This window comes from Gorilla gorilla, chromosome 12 (assembly GCF_029281585.2).
Source record: "Gorilla gorilla gorilla isolate KB3781 chromosome 12, NHGRI_mGorGor1-v2.1_pri, whole genome shotgun sequence".
In the NCBI taxonomy this organism is placed as follows: domain Eukaryota; kingdom Metazoa; phylum Chordata; class Mammalia; order Primates; family Hominidae; genus Gorilla; species Gorilla gorilla.
Genome location: NC_073236.2, coordinates 31,361,041 through 31,388,942, shown reverse-complemented (window position 1 = coordinate 31,388,942; position 27,902 = coordinate 31,361,041). Strand labels below are relative to the sequence as shown.

The window sequence follows — 27,902 nt, the reverse complement described above, 5'->3', positions numbered from 1 at the left end:
TGAGAGAAAAACCTCTAGGCCTACTCTGATTGGACTTTATTTTCATGCTGTGATTGGTTATCTGAAGACTTGCTCTCATCCAATCAGAACATGATAATAAAGTCCAATCCGAGTAAGCCTGGAGTTTTTTTCTCATCCAATCAGAACATGCAGTCCAGGAACCATCCGCGCAGAACCTCAGTATATATATAATGCTGAAGGGCGGTCAGGGTTTTTTTTACGTTTCCGTGTCTTCTTGTTGAGCATTGCGGCGCAGCTCGCCTCGCTGCGGTTGGTGGTGGCGCTGGAGGTTGCAGCGCGGCTGGAGGGGTACAGAGGATGAAAATAGTTTTGGGATAGATAGAGGTGAGTACAGAGTGTGGTGTTAGTGCAAAGGGAGAAAAGGATAGCGAGGAGGAGAAGGCGTTGCAAAAAGACGATGGGGAAAAGATGGGGAAAAAAGTTTTTGGGTAGATGGAGGTGGAAGAATGGTGCAGAGCGGGAGGGAGGGATGGTTTTGCAGAAAGACGGTGGGTAGAAAGTTTATGGGTGGATGAAGGGGGAAAAGAGGGTGGCAATTGGGAAGAGGAAAGAGAGTGGTGAGGGGGGACAACGGGCGAGCAGTAGGGAGAGAAGGTTTTGTGAAAAGACGGTGGGGAGAAAAGTTTTTGGGTAGATAGAGGAGCAAAAGAAGATAGCAAGTGGGGGAAGGAAAAAAGAGGGTAACCAGCGGGAGGAAGACAAAGTTTTGTGAAAAGACAGTGGCAGAAAAGAAAGATGGTGGAGAAAGAAAAGATGGTGGGTAAAAAGTGAGTAGTTGGAGGGGGGAAAGAGGGTGAAGAGGAGGAGCACAGAGGGTGGCGAGAAGGGAGCAGGGAAAGAAGGTTGGGAAAAAGACGGGAAAATAGTTTGGGGTAGATGGAGGGCTAAAAAGAGGGTGGCAAGCAGGATAGGGGAGAGAAGAGGACGAGTGGGAAGGGGGGGAAGACTGAAAAGATGGGGAAATTTTGGGGGGTAGATGGAGGGGGGAAAGGAGGTGAGCAGGAGTGGGGAGAAGGCCTTGAGAAAAGATGGTGGAGAAATGTTTTTGGGTAGATGGAGAAGGGAAAGAGAGTGGCAAGGAGGTGCGGGGGGAAAGACGATGAGGAAAAGAGTTTTTGGGTAGATGAAGGGGGAAAAGAGGATGGTGAGCAGCAGGAGTAGGGAAAAGGTTTTGGGAAAAGATGGGGGACAATGTTTTTGCGTAGATGAAGGAGCAAAAGGGCGTGATGACATCGGGAGGGGGAAAAAGGGTGGCCAGAGAGAAGGGGAAAATACGGTGGGAAAAAACGGGAGAAAGTGTTTGGGTAGATGGATGGGGAAAAGCGTGGTGAGCGGGAGAGTAGAGACGGCTTTGCAAAATGATGGTGGGGAGAAAACGGTGAGAAAGTTTGGGGATAGATAGAGGAAGAGAAACGGTGGTGAGAAGGAGAGGGCCAAATGCGGTCAGGAAAAGAAGGTGGGGAAATGGTGGGGGACAAAGGTTTTGGGTAGATTTTTAAAAATAAGATTATTTGTATTTTCACTCTTGAGTAGTTTGAGTTCTTTAGGTATTTTATGTATTAACCTCTTGCCTGACGCATAGTTTGCAAATACTTTCTTCCATTCTCTGGGTTCTGTCTTCATTATACTGATTGCTTATTCTGTTTTGGAAAAGGTTTTAAGTTTAATGTAATTACATCTTTGCTTTTGTTGCTTGTGCTTTTGATGTCTATTTGAAAATTCCTTGTCCTAACCAATTTCATGAAGCATTTATCCTGTTCTCTTCTCTGGTAGTTTAATAGTTTCAGGTCCTGCATTTAAATCTTTATTTTGAGTAGATTTTTGCATATGGTAAGGATAATGGCCTAGATGTATTCTTGTACGTGTGGGTGTTGGGTTTTCCTAATACAGTTTTTTTTAATATTCATTACATAGTTTTAATCACTGTCCGGTGAACTGGCAAATCCAATCAAAGCATTAGTCTTTAATTAAAAAATTAAAAGGAAATATTCAGACAATAGCCAAGCAATCACATCACGATGCACAATTACCTAGAATTGCAATTAAAAAGTAGTTAACCGAAGGGGGTGGGGGGGGGGGAGAAAAACAAGAAAGAAAAAAAAGAAGCAAAGGAAAAAAATCACACTAATTCTTTTTTAAAAACTATCAATATAATACATGAAGGAACAAAGGACAATAGCCTTAAAAAGCAGGTTTCTCTAACTCTAGAAATGTAGTCTGCGGCGGAAACTCAAAGCACACTAGCTGTAGCAGGACAATAAAAAATACTGAGCATGGAATACTTTTAATCTCTGCCATTAATATTCATTTCCAGCTGCTTATAATAGCAGCACCTCATGGCCAAATCATTAGAGTTTTACATCTGGGTTGCAAATGACACTTTGATTGGATGTAATGTTCGAATGGCCCTCCCCACGGCGTCTCCGGCAAGCCTTCTGCGGAGAGGTGTCCTGTTGAGCGATCCCTCACTGTGCGTGCTGGCTCATCGTGTGGTTCTGCAGCTCGGTCTGGGAGAAGAACTTCTGAGGGCACTGTGAGCAGTCGTAGATCTTGTCCTCCTGCCCGTGCACGGCAAAGATGTGCTGCTGCAACTTGTTGGCCTGGACGAAGACTGAAACACACAGGGCATTTGAAGGTGCCGCCCATGCCCTCGAAGCTGTGCTCAATGAGGTGACAGAGGAGCTTGGCCGGGGAGTCGAACATCTGGTTGCACAGCTTACACTCGTGGTTGATGCCTTCCTCAATCATGTGGTTGGCAACGTGGATTTGGATCTCTCTCTCGTTCTCGAAGGTCATCTGGCACTTGATGCACTGGTATGTCTTTTTCCGGGGCACTGGTGACGTCTGGGTGCCTTTCCAGGGCCCACTGGTCTCCGGCGTGAGGTCACGGTGGTCCACCTGCATGTTTATTGAAGAGATTGTCCTTCCCGAATGTGTGTTCTTGGGGCCTTTGTTAAAAATGAATTGACCGTAAACGCCTGAATTTATTTCTGACTTCTCTATTCTGTTTCACTTGTCTGTCATTCGTTCACCTCTGTCTCTCTCCCACCCCTTTTATTGATAGTACCATACTATTTTGATAGTACCATGCTTACTATAGATTTGTAGTATATTTTGAAATCAGGTAGTGTGATGCCTCCCGCTTTTCTTTCTATTCCAGATTCCTTTGTCTATCTGAGGTATTTTGAACTTCCATGTGAATTTTAAGATTCTTTTTCAATTTCAATGAAGAATGTCTTGTAATCGAACACGGATTGCATTGATTCTGTAGATCACGTTGGGTGATACATATATTTTAACATTTTTCTAGTGCATGGACGTGGGATATCTTTCCATTTACTTGTGTCTGTTTTAATATCTTTCGTCTATGTTTTATGAAGTTTTCATTTTGGGATCTCTTGCCTTTTTGGTTAAGTTGATTCCTAGATACCATTTTTTTGGTAATGAAATAGCTTTCTTGATTTCTTTCTTAGGTATTTCACTACTGGTGCATTGGTGTACTGTTCATTTTTATATTTTGATATTGTATTTTGGAACTTGATTAAATTTATTTCTAGTAGGTTTTTTGTGGAATCTTTAGGGTTCTTTCTATATATGTTCATGTCACCTGGAAACAGACAATTTGACTCCTTTTTTTCCAATTCGGATGCCTTTTATTGCATTCTCCTGTCTAATTGCTCTAGCTAGGACTTCCAGTACTATGGTGAATAAAAGTGGTGTAAAAGTAGCAGCCATACTTGTTCCAGATATTAGAGGAAGAGCTTTTAACTTTGCCTTATTATGTTAGCTGTGGGTTTGTCATATATGGCCTTTATTGCGCTGAGATATGTTCCTTCTGTACTCATGTTGTTGAGTTTTTATCATGAAGGAATGTTGATTTTTAGTTTTTTCAGCATCTACTGAAATGACTATGTGGTTTTTGTTCTTGATTTGCTGAATGTGATGTCGCATATTTATTTATTTGTGTTTATTGAATCATCCTCATTTTCCTGGGATGAAATCCACTCGGTCATGGCACATCATCTTTTTAGTGTGTTGTCAAATGCAATTTTGAAGTATTTTGTTGAGGATTTCTTGCACCTCTGTTCATCAGGGATATTTGCCTGTGGTTTTCTTTCTGTGTTGTGTTCTGGTCTGGTTTTTGTACCAGGGTCATGCTGTCCTCATAGAACAAATTTGGAAGCCTTTCTTTCTCTTCATTTTATGGGGAATATTTTGAGTAAAATCGATATTAACTCTTTTAAAAATGTTTGGTAATTCAGCAGGAAAACCATGATTCTTGTGTTTTTCTCTGCCAGGAGACTTTTTACGACTGCTTTAATTGCATTGCTCAGTATTGGTCTGTTCAGGTTTTTTATTTTTTTTTTATCATTCTATTTTGGGAATTCGTTGTGTCTAAAAATTTATTCACTTCTAGATTTCTCAACTTGTATATAGATGTTTTTAGTAACCTCTTAAAATGCTTCGTATTTCAGGGTTATCAATTGTAATGTCTTCTTTATGATTTTGTTTTCTTTTTCTTATCCTTCATCTAGTTAAAGCTTGTCAATTTTGATTTTTTTCTAAAACACCCCAGCTCTTTGTTTCATTGACTTTTTGTATTTTTTGTTTCTATTTTTAAAATTTCTTCTCTAATTTTTATGATATTTTTTCTGCTAATTCTAGCATTTGATTGTTCTTGTTTTTCTCATTACTGGAGGTGTACTGTCGGGCTGTTTGAGATCTTCCTACTTTCCTGATGGAGGCATTTATAGCTATGCACTTTTCCTCTTAGAATTGCCTTTGCTGCGTCCCACAGGATTTGTTATGTTTCTATTCTTGTTTCAATAAATATTTAATTTCCTTTGTATGTTTTTCATTTCGTTTACCGGTTCATGAGTGTGTATTTTAATTTCCGTATATTTATACAGTTTTTAAAGTTCTGTTATTGATTTCTAATACTATTCGATTGTGGTCAGAAAAGATACTTGATATGAATTCAGTTTTTAAAAATGTTTTGGGTGGCTGAGGTGGGCGGATCACAAGGTCAGGAGATCGAGACCATCCTGGCTAACACAGTGAAACTCCGTCGCTACTAAAAATACAAAAAATTAGCCGGGCGTGGTGGCGGGTTCCTTGGGAGGCTGAGGCAGGAGAATGGCGTGAACCCGGGAGGCGGAGCTTGCAGTGAGCCGAGATAGTGCCACTGCACCCCAGCCTGGGAGACACAGGAAGACTCCACCTCAAAAAAAAAAAAAAAAATGTGTTGTGACTTGTTTTTTTGGCCTAACGCATAGTTTGTCCTGTAGAATAATCGATGTGCCACTCAGTAGAATGAGCATTGTGCAGTTGCAGAGTGAAAGGCTGTGTAAATGTCTGTTAGGTCCATTCTGTATAGATTACAGTTTAACTGATGATGTTTTGTTGTCTGGATGATCTGTCCGTTCACGATAGTGGGGTGTTGATTACAGTGGAGTGTTGACGTACTCTATTATTGCATTGCAGTCCATCTGTCTTTTAAAGCCTGTTAATATTTGCATCTGTATTTAGGTGCTTGAGTGTTGGTTGCATATGCATTTAACGGCTACTGTTTTTTCTCATTATATAATGATCTTTTTCTTTTTTTGACTTATAGGCTATTTTATCTAAGTATAGCTACTCCTTTTTTTGTTTCCGTTTGTGTGGGCTATCTTTTATCATTCCTTCACTTTGTCTGTGTATGTCTTTATAGGTGAACTGAGTTCCTTGTAGGCAGTACATAATTGGGTCTTTTAATCCATTCAGCCACTCTTGTCTTAATTCGTGTATATTCAGGATTATTACAGGTAAAAACATACTATGCCATATTTTACTTTTTTGATTGTTTTGCTACTTTTTCTTTTGTTCTTTCTCCCTTCCTCTTTTTTTCTCTCTGATCTCTCTTTTTATTTATTCTTTTTTTTTGCTTTTCTCCTTGCCTTTCCTCCTGTCTTTATTTGTAGTAAAGTAATTTTTTCTGGTGGTGTGTTTTAATAACTTGCTTTTCATGTTTAGGGTGTCTATTGATTTTTGTTTTCTGGTTACCATGAGGCTAAACAACATAATTACAACAAGTTACTTTAAACCGAAGAGAACTTAATTTTGATTGGTCTCAGCTACTCAGGAGGCTCAGGTGGGAGGACTGCTTGAGCCTGGGAGGCCGAGGTTGCAGTGAGCTGAAATCGTGCCACTGCACTCTCCAGCCTGGGTGACAGAGTGAGACCATGTCTGACAAAATAAATAAATAAAAATACAATAGCTTATAATGAATTCTGATTGTAAATTTTGAGATGATATGTTAAGGTATGAAGAGGAAAGTGAAAATCATTCATAATCTCATTACCCAAGGATAACTACTTCTAATGTTTTGGTACATACTCTTCCTAATTCATAATCCCCTCTCTCTCTCACACACACAAATGTACACATAAAATAGATACACTTTACACACATATAATTTTACTGTAACATTTCTAGAAACACGGTTTTGTAATTAAAGATACTGCGAATAAATTTTGTGAATAATACATTACATATTATACATCTTAGCTTTCAGATTTTGTTTTCTGCTGTTTGGGGTGGCAGGTTCACTTTTTACTAACATGAATCGTCTCAGTGTCTTTGATTTTCTTTGTCTCCTCTAAGCTATTGCTTTTGGAAGGGGCGCCTGGATCTCCCTCCTGTTTACTTGGGGGCAAACACATAGTATCATGGGGTTTTGAAGACATGTTGCCTGGGCCAGATAGCAACACTGGCTGTAGTTCTGAAAATATTAGCGTTTTTGTCCTGTGATTAATACTAAGATGTAAATAAAGTGGTTTTAGATAATTGTAGCAAATGATCCAGATATAACTGTGTGTTTTAGATCATTGTAGCCAATTATTTAGATACAACTCGGTGAGTACTTTTTGATTAAGAGCTCAAGATTTCTACACAGTATGTTCATTGTCTGGCTTATTTGTGGAAACGTAAAACCTGATACTGGGTGAGGTAAGAAAATGGGTAGGTTTTACTATCACAAGGAAAAGGTAATATCCATACACTTTTGCCAAGGAGGCATGGATTAGTTAAATTGGCTGCTGGATATTTGAGTTTGGGTATGATAGCCTTACGTTGAATTTTTTGGTTACTGCTTGATAATATTTATTTCAGTAATTGATTGTGTGTGTTAATGAACACTCCTGTCCTAAAAGCAAAAATGAAGTGGTTCAAGGGAGCATGAATTGTTAACATCTCCTTTAAACAAATAGGCTAGGTTAAAATTTCTTTACAGAGCTTCACGGTATTACATGTGACTTTATTAAACTATTCCATGTCAACAAAAATGGCAGAAGATCTCTTAACTGACTTGCCAGATGTATTAGATCTCTCCATTCACTCCATAAAATGTCCATTTTATTGAGTTTTAATCCATTTAGAATCCATTTAGAAATAAATACTATCTTATTTAATCTGTACCCTGTTTAAGCTGGCGACTGGATTATAAGAGTATGCGTATTAAATATTTTAGAAGGATAGGTTCTTTTAAATAAAGAAAAATTATCACACAGGATGTCTTAAACTTTTTAAAAAGAGATCTGATTTTAGATTTGGTTAAAATACTAGCCTACATAAGTATTCTTATTATGAAGTAAATACTCATATAAACTGTTTTTCCAGAAATTGACCCTGAATACAGATTTCAGATCGTTGAAAACGGAACCATTTGAAATCTGCATTTCCTTTTCCTAATTTGTTTCAGTAGCTCAATGGGATTTTCTCATGGAATTAACTTTTCTCTCAGCGTAGTTACATAAGCTTACTCTTGTAATCATGAAAAATAATTACCCATTTCAGCACTTACTAACGTGGACTTTACTTGAAGGGTCTGGTCTCTGGTTTTAAAGTTAGAGCACGTGACTAGAGGCAGATGAAGAGTACCTCATCATTCATGGCCACTGAGTCTCTATAATTTTTAAATGCCTTTGGAAAGCTAGATCTGATACTCAAAAGCATGCTTTTGTGTTAGAAATCTTTTAATGAACTACTTACTCGGGTGACAGTGCTTTTAACGCCCTGCTTTTCTTTTCTCAGAATAAACTGAATTACATGTTACCAATAACAATGCCACATCATTTCAGAGGAAACTGAATTAAGTAATCCAAGTCCAGGTTGCTGAAAACTAGATGACACAGGGTAGGCACTGTTTTGGTTACCATGCCAAGGATCTCTATTAGTCAGCTTGGGCTGCCATAATAAAATACCATAGAACTCGGTGGCTTAAACAACAGAAATTTATTTTCTCACGGTTCTGGAGGCTAGAAGCTGCAGATCAGGGTGCTGCTGCTTCGGTTCCTGATGAGGGCTTTCTTCCTGGCTTATAGGTTGGCTAGCGTCTTGTTCTCACGTGGCAGAGTGTGAGAGTACCTTAGTCTCACCACCTCTTCTTAAAATGACACCAGTTCTATCAGATTAGAGTCCCACCCCTGTGACCTCATTTAACTGTTACTACCTCCTCACAGGCCTTGTCTCCAAATTTAGCTACATTAGGGCTTAAAGATTCAATATATAAATTTTGAGAGGGCACATTCAGCCCATAAAAGAATCTAGTATAATTAACAAGGATTGTTGAGCCGTGATATCTTGTTATACCTGCCTGTGTCCCTTCCCCCATTCCCCTCCACTCTCATTTCATCACAAACACTCAGATAAGGATTTTTTTCAGATACTGTTTTTGTTACTTACCAAACTAGTAACGTTATGAATTATAAATGTTATTAGCCATTGAGAAAGTAGCTGTGCACTGACTGACCCCAGTTGACTGGGAGGGCTAGATGGTGCATGGTGCCTTCTTTGTGGTGGAAGATAGGTTGGAGAAATGTGGTTGGTAGCAAATGCTGTCTGGTTCTTTGGAGAAGTCTGGTTCTAGTTGGTTTCAGTTCTCTCCAGATGCCGTTTGAATCTAAACGAATTCTCTAGTTCTTATCATTACAGAATTGTGTTCTGGAACAATTATTTCTTTTTATTGTGTGGTAGCAATATGGATGCAGTTTTGTGAATCATTAAGGCATTTTAACTCATCTTCCACTCTTTTATTTTTCAACTCTTTTAGGTTGTTTGAGGGACGTTCATCGAGGAAACCAGAGAAACATGAAACGCTCTTCTGCTTCTTTAGAACAGTCACAGAGAAAAGTAAACTCCTTTCATTCTTACCGTAAGTTTTCTTGCTGATGGGAACAGTTCAAGTCAAGTGACATGTGAGGAACATTTTGTGTTTAACGTAAACCTTCCTCTCCCAACCACATTGAAACAGTAGTAATGATGCGACAAGATAACCTAGATTTTATGCTTATGTTGTGTATAAGCATAAATGTGTGCTATAAATGTAAGGGGGCGGGGTTTACATACTCTGAAATTGGACCCATATTCTCCGAAATCTGTAGTATACATCAAAAGATTTTCATGAATAAAAACCAGAGAAAGTATACTGACTAGGAAATAAATTTTGGAAGCTCTTTATTTAAAGAAACATTCACTAGTTTATTTGCATAAGTCAACTTGACACATTGCTTTTCTACCCATTCCTCTCTTTTGTGCCCCCCGTAAGCCCTTTGTGGAGCTCTTATAAAAACTTTTGTACTGAGTTTTGTATCTCCTCCTTCCTCTATTGAACCCTAACATTCTTGCTTCCCCAAAACCTGATAGCAGCTGAGACAGTAAGAGTAAATGTCCAGCAAATACTGGTAATGACCAGCTGATAATAGATTGGTATTGCCACTCTTATCTCAGAAGCTGAATGACCGTGGTCAAGTTTCTTGACACCTCTAAGCTTCAGTTTTATCATCTATGAAATAATATATTGATGGCCATTACCTTACAGGGTAGTTATAGATATTAAGAAGATACATGCTTAATAAATGTAAGCTATTGTCAATGGGTGGCCTTTCCTACAAGTGGATGCAAACCAGAACACGTCAAAAGTTTCTTTGTGCTAAGTAGGTAATGTCAACCTGGTCAAGTGAAATGGCTTTTTTTCAGTTCTGGGTTGTAGGATTGTCTGAAAACATGTCTTTGAATAATTTTAAGGTCATTTTTCTCATATCCTTCTTTTACTCTTGCATTACAATGTGCTTGGCATCTTCTCCCTTGAATGTATTGCTATTGGACGTTGTTAAATTTTTAGAATGAAATCAATTATCAGGATTTTGATATTTAAGGGAAAATTATATGCTTCTTTGATATGGAGTTACTTATCTCATAGCTTATTGAATTTCAGTTTTGTGTCCTGTACTGAATGAAATATTAAAATGAAGAAACATTTGGACCTCTGAGACACAAAATCAAATTAGAATTTGTAATGACTTGTTAAAAAGATGACTACGTAAGGCCAGGTGTGGTGGATCACGAGGTCAGGAGTTCCAGACCAGCCTGGTGAAGATGGTGAAACCCCGTCTCTACTAAATACAAAAATTAGCCAGGTGCAGTGGCAGGAGCCTGTAATCCCAGCTACTCAGGAGGTTGAGGCACAAGAATCACTTGAACCCGGGAAGTGGAGGTTGCACTGAGCTGAGATTATGCCACTGCACTCTAGCCTGGGTGACAGAGCAAGATTCTGTCAAAAAAAAAAAAATGACTACTTTTTTTGGCTATTCTAGGTCTAGTTAGAATTATTACTATTGGTCTTTTTTGTTTGGTTTTTACAGTACTCTGAGTTGCTGTTTTAAGTAGAATTATTATAACTGAGTAGTACAGAGTTTACTTTTTTGTCCTGGGAGTCAAATCATGTATGTCTTCTCTAAAAACTAACTTGGCTTTCTAAATTTTAGGATTTCAGATACTTTGAGGAAAAAGCTAAAAGTTTGTTTTTTCAACTAGAAATGTATATGCCATTATAAGTATTGGGAATTTGAAGAAATAAATTATAACTAGACATTTTATTTTCTGACTTTTTCACTGTACATGTTAGTAAAGTTCTTTGTAGAAATGCAGTACGTTGCTCTTGGTCTGCAGTATGTAAAGCTAATGGTTTAAAGAGGAAATACTAAAGAGAATAAAAGAGGTTTGCAGTATAATGAGTCATTGTGTAGAAGTTCTGGAGCCTACTCAGTAGACTTGAGAAGCTTAAGGTACCATATTTCATCGAATCTAAGATGTCATAGATTATTTTTAAAAAGTGCTATTACATTATATACCTCTAAGAAGGAAAAAACACTCAGGACAGGGAGTTCAGTAGGAGACCTAACCCACAAGGCTGGTACGTACACCCAGGGATAAATGAGAAATTAACTTGGCTATCCAGAAAAGGGACCATAAAGAAACATGCAGGTCTCAACCTTGACACTAAATAGAGGATGGAGAAAAAAAAAAAAAACATTTCTGTGAGAATTTGAACCACAAGCCCTAAGCTTTGGGTGTGCAGCCTTACCACCAGTGTGGTCCACAAAGGCCTGCCCCAAAGGATTAATTCAGATGGTATCGGGCTGATAGTGTTCCCAGACGACAGCAGAAGCAGATGCACATCTTCTCTGGGAAAATTCTCCTCTAGTCTAGACCTATGGTAAGATATCTCCGTTATAAAAGATGTATTCCAGTTTCAGAAATGTAGTATGTGAAAAAACCTGCCTTTTAGAATTGATGAAATAGAATTCCATCAGGACCAACTTTTCAGTGTTATTAAACATGTGTATTTTATATTTGATGAAGATCTTGAGACTGAAATATGTTTGAAAGCCTTCCGAATGAAATTACTTTCTGTATAGTTTTAGATAAAGTATCCATGACCTGAATGTAGTATATATTGTGATTTCATTATGGGAAGTATTTGATTGATTAAAGTATCCTATTCTGAGATGAAAGTTACCTTGTTATGAAAAAGAAAGCTAACAGACGTGCTTTCAAGGCATTTTTTGTTAATCTAAGAAACCATGTTCTTCTGCCTTGTCTTGGTTTGCCAGCAGTATTTATGAATTTCTCTTAGCATCTCTCAGTATATATGAAGGACATTTGATGTTCTTACTTCTCTGCTAAGTTACCGAATGACAAGAGAGATGTTTTCTATTATATTCATAGAATTGCTTCTCTAGTGTTTGAGTTGTTTGACCACTTACTTGTGAGTTTTCAATATGTTATCCATTTATCTTAAAGTTAGGTATCTAAAGAATGTAAGACCCATGTTAACAAAGAATTTTGTTTTCTTCTGTAACTGCTCCGTATGGTTTTTGAGTGGTTCCTGCTTTTGACTGAGAACAAGGAGAAATGTGGAATTGTGCATAGGAATGAAATGATGGCCAGGCTTTCACTGGGTTGTACACTGTCATCCCTGATAGTTCCTGACATCTCTCTCTTAAGAGCTTTTTTCTATTCAAGAAAACAGAAATGGCATGGCCTTTTTAGTTTGTTCTTTGATTTGAATCAGACAAATTACTTCTGGCCAGCTGATTTGTTTGTTTCTTTTACTACTAGCTTTAAAAAATAAATCTGCCTAGAAAAGGATCTCATCCTCTTAAAATTACTGACTACATTAATAGTACTCCATTTTGATCTTCCCAAATTTATTGCTCCTTGAAAAATATGTCATCTTTGTTCTGTAAACTCTTAGAACCAGTAATTTCTTCTCTGGCTAAGACTGCTACTAACAAGTAGAGTGATTGCCCACTATCTAAGCCTGAGACTTAGCTGTACTAACTCCAGAGGATGTGCAAATGATTTTCTTTTTAAATCTGTGGCATTTCAGTTTACTATAAAGTACATAAATGTGTATTTATTCACCAGTGTTTGAATGTAGGGTTAAGTCCATTCTTTGTAAAGGAGTCTACAAATTTGAATTCAATTTTGTCTTTACTGCATAAGCTGTGCCAGTTATACATCCTTTTTTTAATGCTTTTTTTTTTTTTAAAGTGTATTCAGCTTCAAAACTTTACCAAAAAGTACTGGCACTCAAATCCTGTGTTGTGCTGTCATTTGTATAGTTTCGTTTAGTGAAGTCTTACTGAAGGAGTTTTATACAAGGAGTTTCTACTGTAAGGAGAATATTATTTTCAATCAATATTCTGTTATTTTCCAGTGCTAGGCTTTGTATTTCCTGGTTAGTTTAATAGTCAATGTTAGACCTATTCTTTTACCGAGTGTGTGTGTGCGCGCGCGTGTGTATAATGTTTTCAAAATTGAAACTTATTTTGGGTATGTTTTTCTTTTATTGCTTCTGTAGAACCTGCTGGGTTGGTGACATTTACAAGAGAGTCTTGAAGATTTTCCAGAACGGGAAAGGTAACAATAATAATAAAAATAATCCTAGACCCCTAGAATTAGGACTCTTGCACCATGAGAGGATTCTGTTTTACAGCACCTGGAAAGATGGTTTTCCAACCTCTGTTTATCGTAGTGCCAGGGAATTTGTTCTCATAAGTGATCCATCGATAGCTCTCATTTTTGAAAAGGTTGTGCCTTTTAAATCAAAGTCTGTATGTAACCCTTTGATTTCTACCATTTTGTCTTGGTTTTGTGTTCTGAAAGAAAGTGCTGTTTAAAATTGAGGAGTGTTGTATGTGAAGACACTAATAAAAGGAACAGCAATATATAAATGTTTCTCCTTACCCTTTTTTTGGTTAGTGTTTGAACTCTATGGCTTTTCTTTCTGGAGGACAAGATTGAGAAAAGTCTTTTTATTATTTCCATTTTAGTAAATAGTAACCATCTAGAGTTTGAGTGGCAAGAATTTTGAAGTTTGGCTGCCCTTGTGTACTACTGGTAGATTTTGTGGAAGTTGCTATTTACTGTTTGTTTCTTATTTATCAGAAAATAATTGAGGAGATAGCAGCCAATCTGAGCTAATTCAGATTTGTAAGGTCCTTAGTGTCCTGAAATAGTTAACATATTTCTTAATCTAAAGCAAGTGTGGATTAACTTTTTAAATATGTTTGAGGACATGGTGAAGCATACAAAACACATATTTAACCAATGCCTCCCATTTTCACTTTCTAATAATTTTATGGTAGTTTGCAATTGTTTTGTTTGGAATTAGTGATGAATGGAAATCACTTAAAAAAAGTTGAGAAGTCATATCTGCTTAGGTGGCTTTCCTGCGGTGTTTTCATCCATTAAAGATGTTTATCTGTGAAGTGAAAGATAAAGAAATTTACTTCAGAAGACTGAGTGCATGGTTTAGGTGATTATTAATAGAGGGAAGTAGATAAAAGGTTAAGAAACCTGAAGAGAGAAAAAAAAATGAGCCAGAAAAAGATGAGAACATGTACAGCATTTTGGCATCATGCCATGTCAGATCTGAAAGGAACCCCAGCCGCCTACTAAAACTCTTGATAGCTCTGTAATACCTGCAACAGTCAGAGACTGGATAGCTTCAGTGACGGCAAATCCGCTGTTGCACATCAGTTTGTTCCATTGGTGGCTGCTTGTGTTGTCATCTCATGCTTTCATTCACTAAAAATGTTTCCTACATTCATTCTCCACCGTTCCTGGTTCTTCCTTCTAGAGCTACATAAATAAATCTGAATTTCTACTTTTCTTTAACATTTGACCTTCCTTCATGTATCTTAATGGCTTCTTGACCTACTTTCCTCTCTAACACTGCATACAAGTTCATAGTAAACTGATTCTTTTCTTCTAGTTTACATGTAATATGGATTCTAAACCCTTTATCTCTGCTCTTAACAGAGTAGATCGGTTGCAGTTTCTTGGGTGCAGGAATGAAAAAATGAGTACATTGGCCTCAGCCTCCCATATAGCTGGGACTGTATAGGTGCATGCCACTACACCTGGTTAATTTTTGTATTTTTTGGTAGAGACGGTGTATCACCCTGTTGGCCAGGTTTGTCTCGAACTCCAGACCTCAAGAGATCTGCCTGCCTTGGCCTCCCAAATTACTGGGATTACAGGCGTAAGTCACTGCGTCTAGCTTGGGGGAGTTACTGTTGAAGTATTGTCTTTGTATCCCAAAGCAGGCCCTTCTGAAACTGATGATATTGATGAAAAACTCCTTCTACTGAAGTCTTTGCAATGTATAATCTTTTCACTTCCATTTTCCTACGTACTGTTCCTATTTAATGGTTCCTTGTATTCCACAGACTGTGTTTTAGTATTTATAAGTATAGTATTCGTTTTCTATGTGGAAAAGGGAAAACGTATTGGCCTTTTTTTAACATACAAATGAACTTCAAAAGCAATGATTTTTCAAATCAGTTTTCCCTGTTGTGAATCTCGAAGTGGGTACATGATGCACTTTGCCATTTAAGGTAAAGTACACATTTATCCCTTATCTCAGTATAGTCAGAAGTCAGGTTCTTATTGTATGGTTAGTAATGCAAATATTGATAAGGTCATGTCGATACTTGGTATTTAGAAGAATTCTGAAATAGCACCTGTTAATCTGTAAGTTTTATGCATTTATTACTTTTTTTGAGTTTTTTATAGTGTTCCCAAACTTGACTCTCTCATAGGCTATTAGTAATAAGTTTTACTTCTATCTCTTCTGGCCTCAAGTACAGAAGATGTATTTTCTTTAGGTTTAGCATATAATATAAATTCAATTGTTTATTTCACATTTTGAAAGAAAAAAGAGGAACTACAGAATCACTGCTTCCATTGACACAATTGAATGGGAAAGTGCATCATGCACCCACTTTGATGGATGTGTTTTTTTGGATGAACGTCAAAATTGACCCTGCTGTTCAAGCTTGAAACTTGGATCTGTTGTATCTGAGTTCTCTCCTCAAAAAAAGACCTTCAGGAAGTATCAGATAACTGAAACATAGCAGATCACAGCACCGCATGCCTCCTGCCCTTCCCTAATTTCTGTTCTCTTACACATTGTTACGTTTCTTTCCTGCTCCTGTTAGTCAAGCCCATGGATTTGGGACTGAGCTCCCAGCTCCTGGGCCGCAGCACCAGGTTAAAGCTTTCTTCCTTGGCAGTACTTGTCACCTCAGTGACTGGCTTTCTGTCCCGTGAGCAGGAGGACCTGGACGAAACCCCTGGTGTTTGGGTAATAACATGAACAACCATCTTAACTGTTATTCTGTATTGAAATTTTACTTTTTAACTACTGGCCTCTTGTACATTCTCTCCCATTCCTTTGACTTCATATCTCTTTTTTCATTGACTTTACAGTCAAGGAACTTAATGCTCCCTAAATCCAAATATTAAGGTTAAAAGGAGAGAGGAAATGTGTGCAGAGAAAGTGTATTTTACAAATGAATTAAAGATGGATTCCGAGATACAGGTTTATAGATTGACCTAGAGTTTTGAGTTCAGGTGAGTTTTCACAACATGCAGTAAGTGGAAAGAATCCCAAAATAATTGTGACATGAAAAAGCTCGATGTTGAAAACCAAAAAGATTTCACTTCGGTATGGCACTTTTAATTCAAGAATACTAGCCACCAAATGAGTTTTTCTGACTGTAATCATTGCTCTTTAAAAGTTAAGAGACGTATTTATAACTTTTATTTTACTTTCAGTACAGCTTCTGAATTTAGGTATCAATAGATAGGACAAAATAGATGAGCATCTGCTTCCCTTCCCCCTAAACAATGTATTCTTACTGAAATGTAATATGTTTTTATTTATACTTGAAGACAGTGTTTTTCAATCTTTTCCATGTTAGTAGTTCAGATCTTTAAGGACAGAGGATGTGTACTGGGGGCAGCTTGTGCTGGCACTCTGATATTTTCGATTATTTCCTTCGTATTTGTGAGTAAAACTTCTGCTCCAGTAGGGTGAGCCTGTTTACCTTGTGACTGCCTAACAGACCTGTTGCTTTATATGCCAGTTTTTAGAAGCAGGCAGATTACGTTACCTGGATTAAAATGTTTTTGACACTAAAGGTAGTACCTTAAATTTTTACTTATGAGTTACTTTAAAGTACAGGTTTGCTTAAATTATGGAGATCGAGTTTCCATGACTTTCACCATAGTGAAAATGGAAAGCAGGGAACATTCCACAGCAAACCCTGAGCTTATGTACAGAGTTAATTGTCTGAGCAAAGCAAGCATTCACACTCGTGCATGTGTGTGTGTCAGTGACAGATGAGCATGGTACTTGAAGCATAGTTGTGCTTCTTCAGATTCCAATATCCAGTAATTTTATCATGTGGCTAGAGTAACTAATATTAAATTCCCAAGCCTACTTGGGTCTACTGTATTTGTATTTTCAAATAATGTTTTTAAGCTACCAAATAGACATGTTATATATTTCTTCTGAATTAGAAAACGTTATTTGGATTAATAGAGTTAATAGAATCATATTTTATGTTTATTATGTCTTTTTCTTTTTTTTTCATGAGACGGAGTTTCACTCTCGTCACCCAGGCTGGAGTGCAGCGGCGTGATCTCAGCTCACTGCAACCTTCGTCTCCTGGGTTCAAGTGATTCTCCTGCCTCAGCCTCCCGAGTAGGTGGGATTACAGGCACCCGCCACCACGCCCAGCTAATTTCTTGTATTTTAGTAGAGATGAGGTTTCACCATGTTGGCCCAGGCTGGTCTCGAACTCCTGACCTCAGGTGATCCGCCCTCCTCGGCCTCCCAGACTGCTGGGTTTACAGGTGTGAGCCACTGCACCTGGCCTATTATGTCTTGAAAGTGCTTGCATCGTCACCTAGATTATTTTTTATCTTTCAATGTGAGTTTTTATTGGTTTATTATATGTTGTTTATTTTCTTTTTAGGAAGCCATCATTCTTTAGAGGGCAATGACCAAGCAGTACCAGCAGAAATTGAAGTACCAGCAGAAGGCTAAGAAGGTCAGAAGAAAAAGACATTTTGTGTTTTGCTGTTTTTTTCTTTTTTTTTTTAGAGGGAGTCTTGCTTTGTCGCCAGGCTGCAGTGCAGTGGCACGATCTCAGCTCACTGCAACCTCTGACTCCCTGGTTCAAGTGATTCTCCTGCCTCAGCCTCCTAAGTAGCTGGGATTATAGGCACACACCACCACATCCAGCTATTTTTTGTATTTTTAGTAGAGACCAGGGTTTCATCATGTTGGCCAGGATGGTCTCAATCTTTTGAGCTCCTGATCCACCCACCTCGGCCTCCCAACATGCTGGGATTACAGATGTGGGCGCTTGGCCACCTCCTCTTGGGAGAAATGCACTGATTCTGGTTGCCACGTGGATTTATTTTGGGAGTGATATTCATCTAACTTCATGGAAATAACACTAGATAGAAAGTTAGCGGATGAATTCTCTATCTGATGAGAGTTTTGGGCAAATCGAATACCAAGTTACCAAGTTTTATTTTTTTCTCTGATGCAAAAAAAACAATTTGCCAGCCGGCGAAAAAAACTCACAGCTCTGGATGTGAGTTTAGGATACTGGATTTCTACCATTCAATTTCTTACTATTTTTTGCGCAGGGATCATGGCACAAGTTGCAGTTTCCACCCTGCCCATTGAAGATGAGGAGTCCATGGAAGATGAGGAGTCTGTTGAAGACGAGGAGTCCGTTGAAGATGAGTCCGCAGAGAGCAGGATGCTGGTGACGTTGCTCATATCAGCTCTTGAGTCCATGGTGAGACCTTGTGTTCTAACATTCTATAATTGGGTAGGACTGGGTGGTAGATAAGATTGATTTGTTTTTGTAGAATTTCTAATTTTATGATTTATAGTTCCAATGAGTAGATATTTTTCTTGAATAGTAGTTACGGTCAAACACTTGTAACCAAATGTGCCATATTGTCCAGCCTGGTCTCAAAATTCGGGGCTCAAGAGACCTGTCCACCTTGGCCTCCCAAAATACTGGGATTACAGGTGTAAGCCCCTGAATCTGGCCAGATATTTTTCTTTTTATGGCTGAATAATACTCTGTGTATGTATATATTACATTTTCTTTATCCATTCACCTACTGATGGGCATTAGGGTCGGTTCTACCTTTTGGCCACTGTGAATAATGCTGCTGTTAAACGGGTGTACAAATACCTGTTTGAGTCCCTGCTCTCAGTTATTTTGGGTATATACACTTAAAGGGTGTTGGTGGATCACATAATTCTGTGCTTAATATTTTTAAGGAGCTGCTAAACCATTTTCCACAGTGGGCTGTACCATTTTACATTCCAAAAAGCAACGCATACAGCTTCCAATTTCTCTATAGCATTGCTGACAGTTAATATTTTCTGTTTATGTATTGTATTTTTATAGTGTTTGAAATTAATCTGAGGGTTTTTGCTGATACCAAAATATTAGGAAAGGTTTTCCAAAAGTAATACTGCTTATTATAAAGAATTTCATGTGTTACTTGATGCCCTGTGATCTATTTTCTCAGTAAGAAGAGGAACTTCTCGGCTGGGCGCAGCAGCTCATGCCTTGTAATCCCAGCACTTTGGGAGGCCAAGGCAGGTGGATCACAAGGTCAGGAGTTCAAGACCAGCCTGGCCAACATAGCGAAACTCAGTCTCTACTAAACAAACCAATAAACAAACAAAAATTAGCTGGGTGTGGTGGCGGGCGCCTCTAATCCCAGCTACTCGGAAGGCTGAGGCAGAGAATTGGTTGAAATTGGGAGGCGGAGGTTGCAGTGACCGAGATCGCGCCACTGCACCCAGCCTGTGTGATAGAGCGAGACTCCATCTCAGAAAAAAAAAAAAAAAAAAAAAGGAAAGAAGAGGAACTTCTTTCCGTCCAGCCTCATTCCACTGCACCAACTCTTCTGTGTTGGGTTGTGCAGGGGAGAAAGGGAGCTTGGCACCTCTTTGCTGTGTTGAGTTGTGGTAGCCCATCACTGGGTTGTAAAGTGCCTTGCCTCCTTCCCCCCCACCCCTTTTTTTTTTTTTTGAGACAGAGTCTCACTCTGTCGCCCAGGCTCAGGTGCAGTGGTGCGATCTCTGCTCACTGCAACCACAGCCTCCTGGGTTCAAGTGATTCCCCTGCCTCAGCCTCCCAAGAGGCTGGGACTACAGGCACGTGCCACCACGCCTGGCTAATTTTTTTTATTTTTAGTAGAGATGGTATCACCATGTTGGCCAGGCTGGTGTTGAACTCCTGATCTCAAGTGATCTGCCCACCTTGGCCTCCAAAAGTGCTGGGGTTACAGGCATGAGACACTGCGCCCGTCCGCCGCCTCTTTTACTTGGGAGAAATGCACAGATTCTGGGTGCCATGTGCATTTGTTTTGGGAGTGATATTGATCTAACTTAATGGAAATAATACTAGATAGAAAGTTAGTGGATGGATTCTCCATCTGATGAGAGTTTTGGGCAAAACGAATTCCTAGTTTCTGAGTCTTCTTTTTCCCCTGATTCAAGAAAACTGTGAATTATCCAGCCGGTGAAAAACTCTCATAGCTCTGGATGTGAGTTTAGGACACTGGATTTCTACACTCACTTTCTTACTACTTTTCTTGTGCAAGGATCATGGCACAAGTTGCAGTTTCCACCCTGCCCATTGAAGATGAGGAGTCTGTTGAAGATGAGTCCTTGGAGAGCAGGATGGTGGTGACATTCCTAATGTCAGCTCTCGAGTCCACGGTTAGACCTTTTGTTCTCACATTCTGTAGTTTGGTAGGACTGGGCAGTAGATAAGGTTGATTTATTTTTGTAGAACTTACAATTTCATGATTTTCAGTTCTAATGAGTAGACCTTTTTCGTGAACAGTAGTTACGGTTAAACACCTCTAACCAAATGTGCGTGTGGAGTTTCTACACTGATTTTCAGACAATCTGGACCCCAACTGGGTATCCCACAATTGCATCCTGACACTCCCTGGAGTTAGTGCAGACCCCGCAGGATGGTGGCTCAGTCCCAGGAGTCTACCCTCACTCCACATGCCAATTGCAGGTCTTGGGTTGTTACATGTAGTTTTGACCAACCAGTTAGAACACAGGGTCTCATGACCCCCATTGGTGGGTGGAATCATTTGCTCGGACAGCTTGCAGAACTCAGAAAAACAGATTTTCTCTTTTTTTCTGAGATACAGGGTCTCAGTCTGTTGCCAGGTTGGAATGCAATGGTGTGATCAAAGCTCACTTGTAGCATGTGGGACTCTTGGGCTCAAGTGATCCTCCCACCTCAGCCTCCCAAATAGCTGAGACTACAGGCCCGCACCAGCCTATCTGGCTAAGTTCTTTTATTTTTTGTAGAGATGGGGTCTTGTTATGTTGCCCAGGCTGGTCTCAAATTTCTGGGCTCACATGATCCTCCCACCTCAACTTCACAAAATGCTGGGATTATGGGCCTGAGCCACTGCATCTTACCGATTTACTTTCTTTTACTGGTTCATTTTAAAGGATATGTCTCAGAAATAGCCAGTGAAAGAGATGTACCTGCTGGGCACAGTGGCTCATGCCTGTAATTTCAGCAGTTTGGGAGACTGAGGCGGGAGCATCACTTAAGTGCTCAGGAGTTTAAGACCAGCCTGGGTAACATGGTGAAAACGCATCTCTACAAAAAGATTTTTCTAAAAATTAGCCAGGTGCAGTGATCTGTAGTTCTAGCTACTCAGTGCCTGTAATTCTAGGTACTCAGGAGGCTAGGATGAGAGGATGGGGCTTGAGCTAGGGAGGCATAGGTCACAGTGAGCCACGATTGTGCCACGGCACTCTAGGCTGGGAGACAGAGCCAGACCCTGTCTCAAAACAAAAACAAAAACAAAATAAAACACAGGGCAAGGTGTGTCGGGAGGGGTACAGAACTTCCATGCCCTCTATTGTGCATGTTACCTTCCTGGTATCTTCCTTGTATTCAGCAACCCAGACATTCTCCAAATCCAGTTGTTGAGGGCATTTACGAAGGCTTCTTTAAGCAGTCGTGATAGATAAAGTCATTGACCATTGGCGATTAAGTCAGTCTTAGGCCGCTATTTCTTCCTGGAGCCCAGTGGGTGAGACTGGCCCCAAGCCTCTAATCAATTGCATGGTTTGTTCTTCTGGCAACCAGCCCTTTTTCTGAAGCTGTCTAGGAGCTTTCAGTCACCCAGTCATCTCAGTAACATCACCAAATGCATTCTTACTATGGTGATCCCAAAGGTCTTAGAGGCTCTTGTGTTAGAAACCTGGGACTAAGACCAAATGTTCAAACAAAAGATGCTCCTATCACCTTTATCACCAAGGCCTTTATAAGAACTTGAGAAGCTCTGTGCCAGGACGAGGGGCAGAAACCAAATGTGTATTTGTTTTCTTTTTCTTTTGAACACAGAGTCTCTGTTTCACCCAATCTGGAGTGCAATGATGCAGTCGTACCTAACTGCAGCCTCAACCACCTGGGCTCAAGCAATTCTCCCGCCTCAGCCTTCCAATCATCTGGGACTACAGGTGCACAGCATCCATGCCCAGCTAATTTTTGTATTTTTTTGTAGAGATGGGATCTTGTTATGTTGCCGAGGCTGGTCTTGAACTCTGGGGCTAAAGCGATCCTTTCACCACAGCCTCTCAAGTAGCTGAAACTACAGATGCATACCACCATGCCCAGCTAATTTTTTCTTACTTCTTTTTGTTGTTTAATTGAGGGGGTCTCACTGTGTTTCGCAGGCTAGTTCTGAACTTCTGGCCTCAAGCGTTTCTCCTGCTTTGACCTCCTAAACTGTTGGGATTATGGTTGTGAGCCCCGGCCTCTGTGTCCAGCAATCACAAGAGGTCTTTATAAGTGAAAGAGGGAGGTAAGAGAGTCAGAATTGAAGGAGATTTGATGATGCAAGCACAGGTCACAGAGGGAGATTCGAATATGCTTTGCTTCTGGCTTTGAAGATGCAGTTAGGGGCCATGAGCCAAAGAATAGGGGTGGCTTTAGCAACTGGAAAAGGCAAGGGAACACATTCTCTCTGGAACCTCCAGAAGGGATGCAGTCCTGCTAACGCCTTGACTTTAGCCTTAATAGACCTATTTTGGACTTCTGGCCCCCAGACCTGTTCGGTAGTAGATTTGTGGTGTATTAAGCCACTCAATGTAGGGTAGTTTGTAACAGCAGCAAGAAGAAATGAACATGAAGCCAGGGGTAGTGGCCCACACCTATAATTCCAGCTATTTAGGAGGCTGAGGCAGGATGGTTGCTTTGGCCCAGGAGTTCAAGATAAACCTGGGCAACAAAGTGATACCCTGTCTACATGGAAAAAAAAAATTAGCGGGTGTGGTGGCATCCACTTGTAGTCTTAGCTACTAGAGGCGCTGAGGCAGGACGATTTCTTGACCTAGGAGTTCCAGGTCTCAGTGTGTTGTGATCGTGCCATGGTGCCATGGTGCTTCAGCCTGAGTGACACAGCGAGATTATATCTTTAAAAAAAAAAAAGAAAGTAAAAAGAAATGAGTGAGCATGGCAGGAATGGGGACACATAGCAATATTAAACAGAGTGGTCAGGATTGGCCTCCTAAGTGAAAATTGAGCAAAGACTTGAAGGAGGGGAAGGAGCTGGCCAAGGTACTGAGGGAAGAGAATTGTAGGCAGAAACAACAGAATAAAGATGCTAAGAGGGAACTCCGTGGTGTGTCTGAAGCTCGGGAAAGAGGCCTGTGGAGCAGAGAGAGGGAGAGAAGGTAGGGGAGGAGGCCAGGGAGTTGTGGGGCTCAGATCAGTACAGATTGTGTAAGCCCTGGGAGGCTACTGCTGGGGCTTTGGCTTTTATTCTGTCTGAGATGGGAGATGCGGAAGGGTTCTGAGCAGAGAGGTGACACGAACTGTCTACTGATTTAAAAGCATCCCATGGTGGCTGAGTTGAGAAAGATTGTGGGAAGATTTGTGTAGAAGCACGGAGGCCAAGCTGTGGCAACATCCAGGTAGGAGATGATAGTGGTTCTGACCAGGGTCCTGGCAATGGTGAGAGATGGTTGATTCTTGTTGAGATTACTAGGTAATTAAAAAAAACAAAACACTACTGCTTTTCCTGATTATATGAAGTATGGGATGCTAGATTAAAGACATCTTAAGTCGGGCCAGGTGCAGTGGCTTATGCCTGTGGCGTCAGCACTTTGGGAGCACTTTGGGAGGCACAGATGGCACAGATGGGAGAATTGTTCGAGTCCAGGAGTCTGAGACCACCCTGGGCAACATAGCAAGACCTCCTGTCTATGCAAATAAAAATTAATAAAATATAATTATCATGGGATAGTGGTATTTTCCTGTAAAACCAGTTACTCTGGTTGTCGAGGTGGGCAGATCTTTTGAGGGTGGGAGTTTGAGGCCAGCTTGGGCAACATAGCAAGGCTCCTCTTTCTACAAAAAAAAAAAAAAAATTATCTGGGTGTTGTGGTCCCAATGAGGGAAAGCATTCCTGAGACTTTTTAAGTACTTTGTACGTGTGTGATGGTCTAATAATCATAGCCTTAAAACTTTCTGGCTGGGCATGGTGGCTCACACCTGTAATCCCAGCACTTCGAGAGGCCGAGGCGGGTGGATCATCTGAGGTGAGGAGTTCGAGACCAGCCTGGCCAATATGTGAAACCCTGTCTCTACGAAAAATACAAAAATTAGCCAGGCATGGTTGCAGCACCTGTAATCCCAGCTACTCGAGAGGCTAAGACAGGAGAATTGCTTGAATCTGGGAGGCAGAGGTTGCAGTGAGCTGAGGTGGACCACTGCGCTCCAGCTTGGGCAGCAGAGTGAGACTTGGTCTCAAAGAAAAGTTATTGTGATATGCTGTACACATTCACAAATTCAGTGTCTCCCAGAAGTCTGAGATTCTTGTTTTTTTTGTTTTTTTTTTTTGAGACAATTTCACTCTTGTTGCCCAGGCTGGAGTGCAATGGTGTGATCTTGGCTAACTGCAACCTCCACTTCATGGGTTCAAGCAATTCTCCTGCATCAGCCCAAGTAGCTCCTGCCTCCCAAGTAGCTGGGATTACAGGCATGTGCCACCATGCTCAGCTAATTTTTTATTTTTAGTAGAGTTGGGGTTTCTCCACATTGGTCAGGCTGGTCTCGAACTCCTGACCTCAGGTGATCCACCCGCCTCGGCCTCTCGAAGTGCTGGGATTACAGGTGTGAGCCACCATGCCCAGCCAGAAAGTTTTAAGGCTATGATTATTAGACCATCACACACGTACAAAGTACTTAAAAAGTCTCAGGAATGCTGTCCCTCATTGGCCTGGTATGACAAAGATAAGAAGTCGGTCGTGAAAATTTCTGAATGTGGTTTAGGACAAGGAACCCCAGTAAGATTCAGACACAACCTAGAAAATTGAAAGAAAATTTTACTACTCAAATCATCCTTCTATAAAAAGTAATAGAAGATGTCAAATAGGAAAATAAAACTGTCCTCTTGGCCCTCAATTTTCTGTGTTATGGGAGAAGGCAGACAGCTACTCAGCAGTTATATCCCATAAGAATGGATAACACTAAAACAACTGGCAGCATCAAGTATTGGTTAGAAAGTGGAACTTATTCTCTCAAACATTTTCATTGCAGTTTAAGATGACACAACCACTTAGGAAAATGTCTCCCCATTTCATACAATGCCGAATATATACTTATTTTATAACCCAGAAAATCCACTCTTATGTACTTAAGCTCAAGAAAAGTGAAAATATTATTACAGAAAAAAATGTGTATATCTGATTTGTTCGTAGCAGGTTTATTAATGATAGCCTCAAATCAGAAACTGCTTTTGTGTCTATCAATAGTGGAATGGATTAAAAACAAAACAAGCAAAGGCCTCAAACCTGTGGTATAGTCATGAAATTGAGTATTACAAAATAAAATTAATGAATAATAAATAGGAGCAAAATGATGTGTCACAAGCATGTTTAGTGAGTGAACATAAAAATTATATAATTTATAGTTTCACTTGCATAAATGGTGAAAACAGACAAAACTAACCTTTGGTGGAAAGAATCAAAACCGTGGCAGCCTCTTTTCAAATACTGACTGGAAATGGGCATCAGAAAACGTGTTTCTGCCAGATCTTCTATATGCCTGATGTGCATTCACTCGATGTACTTTGCGTATACTATTTTTGCAAATAAAACTGAGATAAAGGGAAAATAACTCGAGAGAAAATAGGTAGAAATAGGTAGAGTTGGGATAGAAGCCTTGGAAGCTCCCCCAGTACCTTGCCCACCTGGCACAGGCCGAGGAAGTCCTGGGACAATGCTGTGAGTGACCTGAGGGCCGTCCAGGGGAGCCCCGCCAGCCCATGCTGGCGCCCGAGCTGCCCGCCGCCATCTGAATATGTTGCAAAGACAGTGCTAGCCTGGCAACCGGTGACGCTCCACGCCCCACCCCGACCCCCACTTCTACCCAAGTAGCGGCAACGCTAGAGACAGATGCCTGGGCGGCAGCGGTTAAGTCTGGCACTTGGCCAGGCGGTGAAAGGAAAGGACAGGAACTGGCCGTTCACCCCATCCCAGTTCCACAGAGAACTCAACCACTATGGCCCCTGAGCGGACCTTCAGGCCTGGTGGGCTGTGCTCTGTTCCCGCAAACCTGACGCCATCCAGGGGAGCTCCGCCTTCCCGCGCCAGCGCCTCAGCTGCTGCAGAAAACTGCAAAACTGCAAGTTGCACACGGGCAGAGATGACAGAGCAACCCCCGACCCTCCGCGCCACTCACCCTACCTGCACACCTGCCACGCGGACCCTGGGGCAGGTGCCTGGGCGCCCAAGTCAGGCAGTCCGCACAGCAGCGGCACCAGGGTGAAAACCTGCTGCTCAGTACCATCCCGGTTACCACGAAGAGCCAGCCCCGGCGGCCCTTGCGTTCTTGGAGGAGGCCAAGTCAGAGCAACCCCTCAAGTGGGCGGGCGATGCACTTGACCCTGAGGACATCAGGTACCAGGCCCGCCAGCTCACGCCGGCATCGGAGCCGCATCTGCAGTCTAGACGTGGTGCACTGGCAGCAAGTGACTGGACACTCCAGACCAGGCCCGCCCCGCAGTAGTGTGGATCCTGAGGCCAGACCCCCAGGCGGCAAAATCAGGCAACCGGCCCCGTCAGCAGCCGCTGTTTGATCCGTGTGGATACAGAGTGCCCAGCGCCAGGGCCCAGGATCCAGAAAGCTGTCCAAGAGGAGCGGACCTTGAGGCCAGGTAGGCTGTGCGCTCTGCGGCCCTGAGGCCATCCAAGGTAAGCTCCGCCATCCTGCGCCAGTTCCAGATCTGCAGCTGCAAACCGCGCGTGTGGCACTGGCAGCAGTGAGGGCGGGTGGGGGAAGGAGCAGCCCCTGACTCTGCCTCCATGCCTCTCCAGCTACCTGACACTAGCCACACAGACTCCAGGGCCAGAGCCTCAGCGTTCAGCCAGACAATCCGCGAAGCCACTCAGGCGGCCGCGGAGTGCCCTTGCCAGCGCCCTATCTCCCTTCCGAGGAGGAGCGGGGCGGGCTGCAAGGCCAGACAGGCCCTCCTTCTCAGGCCGGGCTGGCTGCGCGCCTGCGATCCTGGGGCTGCCCCGGCGATCCCAGGAGAACCGGCGAGCCCATCGGCGCCCGCCCAGAGCTGCAGCCCCACCTGCTGGCGCGCGCCGCCAGGGAGCGTCTTCCGGTAGCCCGGCAGCAACTGCAGTGCAGGCGCGCGCCCAACGGCTTTGCGAGGCTCACTCGGTCTGAGAGGTCAGAGGCTGCGAGTGTCGCTGCTGAAGGCTGTGGTGGACCGGGCTGGATCGCGGATTGTGGAGTAGATCATAGATTTGAAATAGCGGATTTGGGGTTGGATCGGGGCTTTGGGGTTGGATAGGGGATTTGGGGCTGGGTCGGCCGGGGTCGGGGAGGGGGGTGGTGAAAAGGTGACAGGGAGCTGCCCCCGCTCAGGAGCCGGTGGTTGGGGGTCTGAGAAGAAGTCACCACTATGAAGTTATTCGGCTTCGGGAGCCGCAGGGGCCAGACGGCCCAGGGCTCCATAGACCACGTCTACACGGGTTCCGGATACCGAATCCGGGACTCCGAACTGCAGAAGATCCACAGGGCAGCTGTCAAAGGCGACGCCGCGGAGGTGGAGCGCTGCCTGGCGCGCAGGAGCGGAGACCTGGACGCCCTGGACAAGCAGCACAG

General features: G+C 41.6%; 1 protein-coding gene, 2 long non-coding RNA genes and 1 pseudogene across 5 annotated transcripts in view; 2 read left to right on the top strand and 2 right to left on the bottom strand.

Moving 5' to 3' along the window:
- The first annotated feature begins 210 nt into the window (after positions 1 to 210).
- On the top strand, positions 211 to 24,138 carry LOC129531867 (uncharacterized). Its single transcript, XR_010129867.1, has 7 exons — positions 211 to 345; positions 9,110 to 9,211; positions 13,205 to 13,263; positions 17,673 to 17,747; positions 18,355 to 18,509; positions 20,344 to 20,461; positions 22,128 to 24,138. It is a non-coding gene; the product is annotated as an uncharacterized lncRNA (long non-coding RNA).
- Positions 2,287 to 2,925, bottom strand: LOC101140700 (zinc finger protein 423-like; annotated as a pseudogene).
- LOC134756763 (uncharacterized) lies at positions 13,389 to 27,000 on the bottom strand. 2 transcript variants are annotated; one of them, XR_010129865.1, is made up of 3 exons: positions 26,879 to 27,000; positions 25,737 to 25,866; positions 13,389 to 14,107 (listed from the first exon to the last, which is right to left on the bottom strand). It is a non-coding gene; the product is annotated as an uncharacterized lncRNA (long non-coding RNA). The 2 variants fall into 2 exon arrangements; XR_010129866.1 differs by lacking the exon at positions 13,389 to 14,107 and adding an exon at positions 18,115 to 18,548.
- Positions 25,472 to 27,902, top strand: part of LOC109028262 (putative ankyrin repeat domain-containing protein 20A2) — a 43,540-nt gene continuing 41,109 nt past the window's right edge. Inside the window, exon 1 of one of the 2 annotated variants that reach the window (XM_055378994.2) lies at positions 25,472 to 27,902. In XM_055378994.2, coding sequence (XP_055234969.2) covers positions 27,700 to 27,902 — 203 coding nt within the window. In that variant the 5' untranslated portion in view covers positions 25,472 to 27,699. The other variant, XM_055378995.2, reaches the window with a different exon arrangement.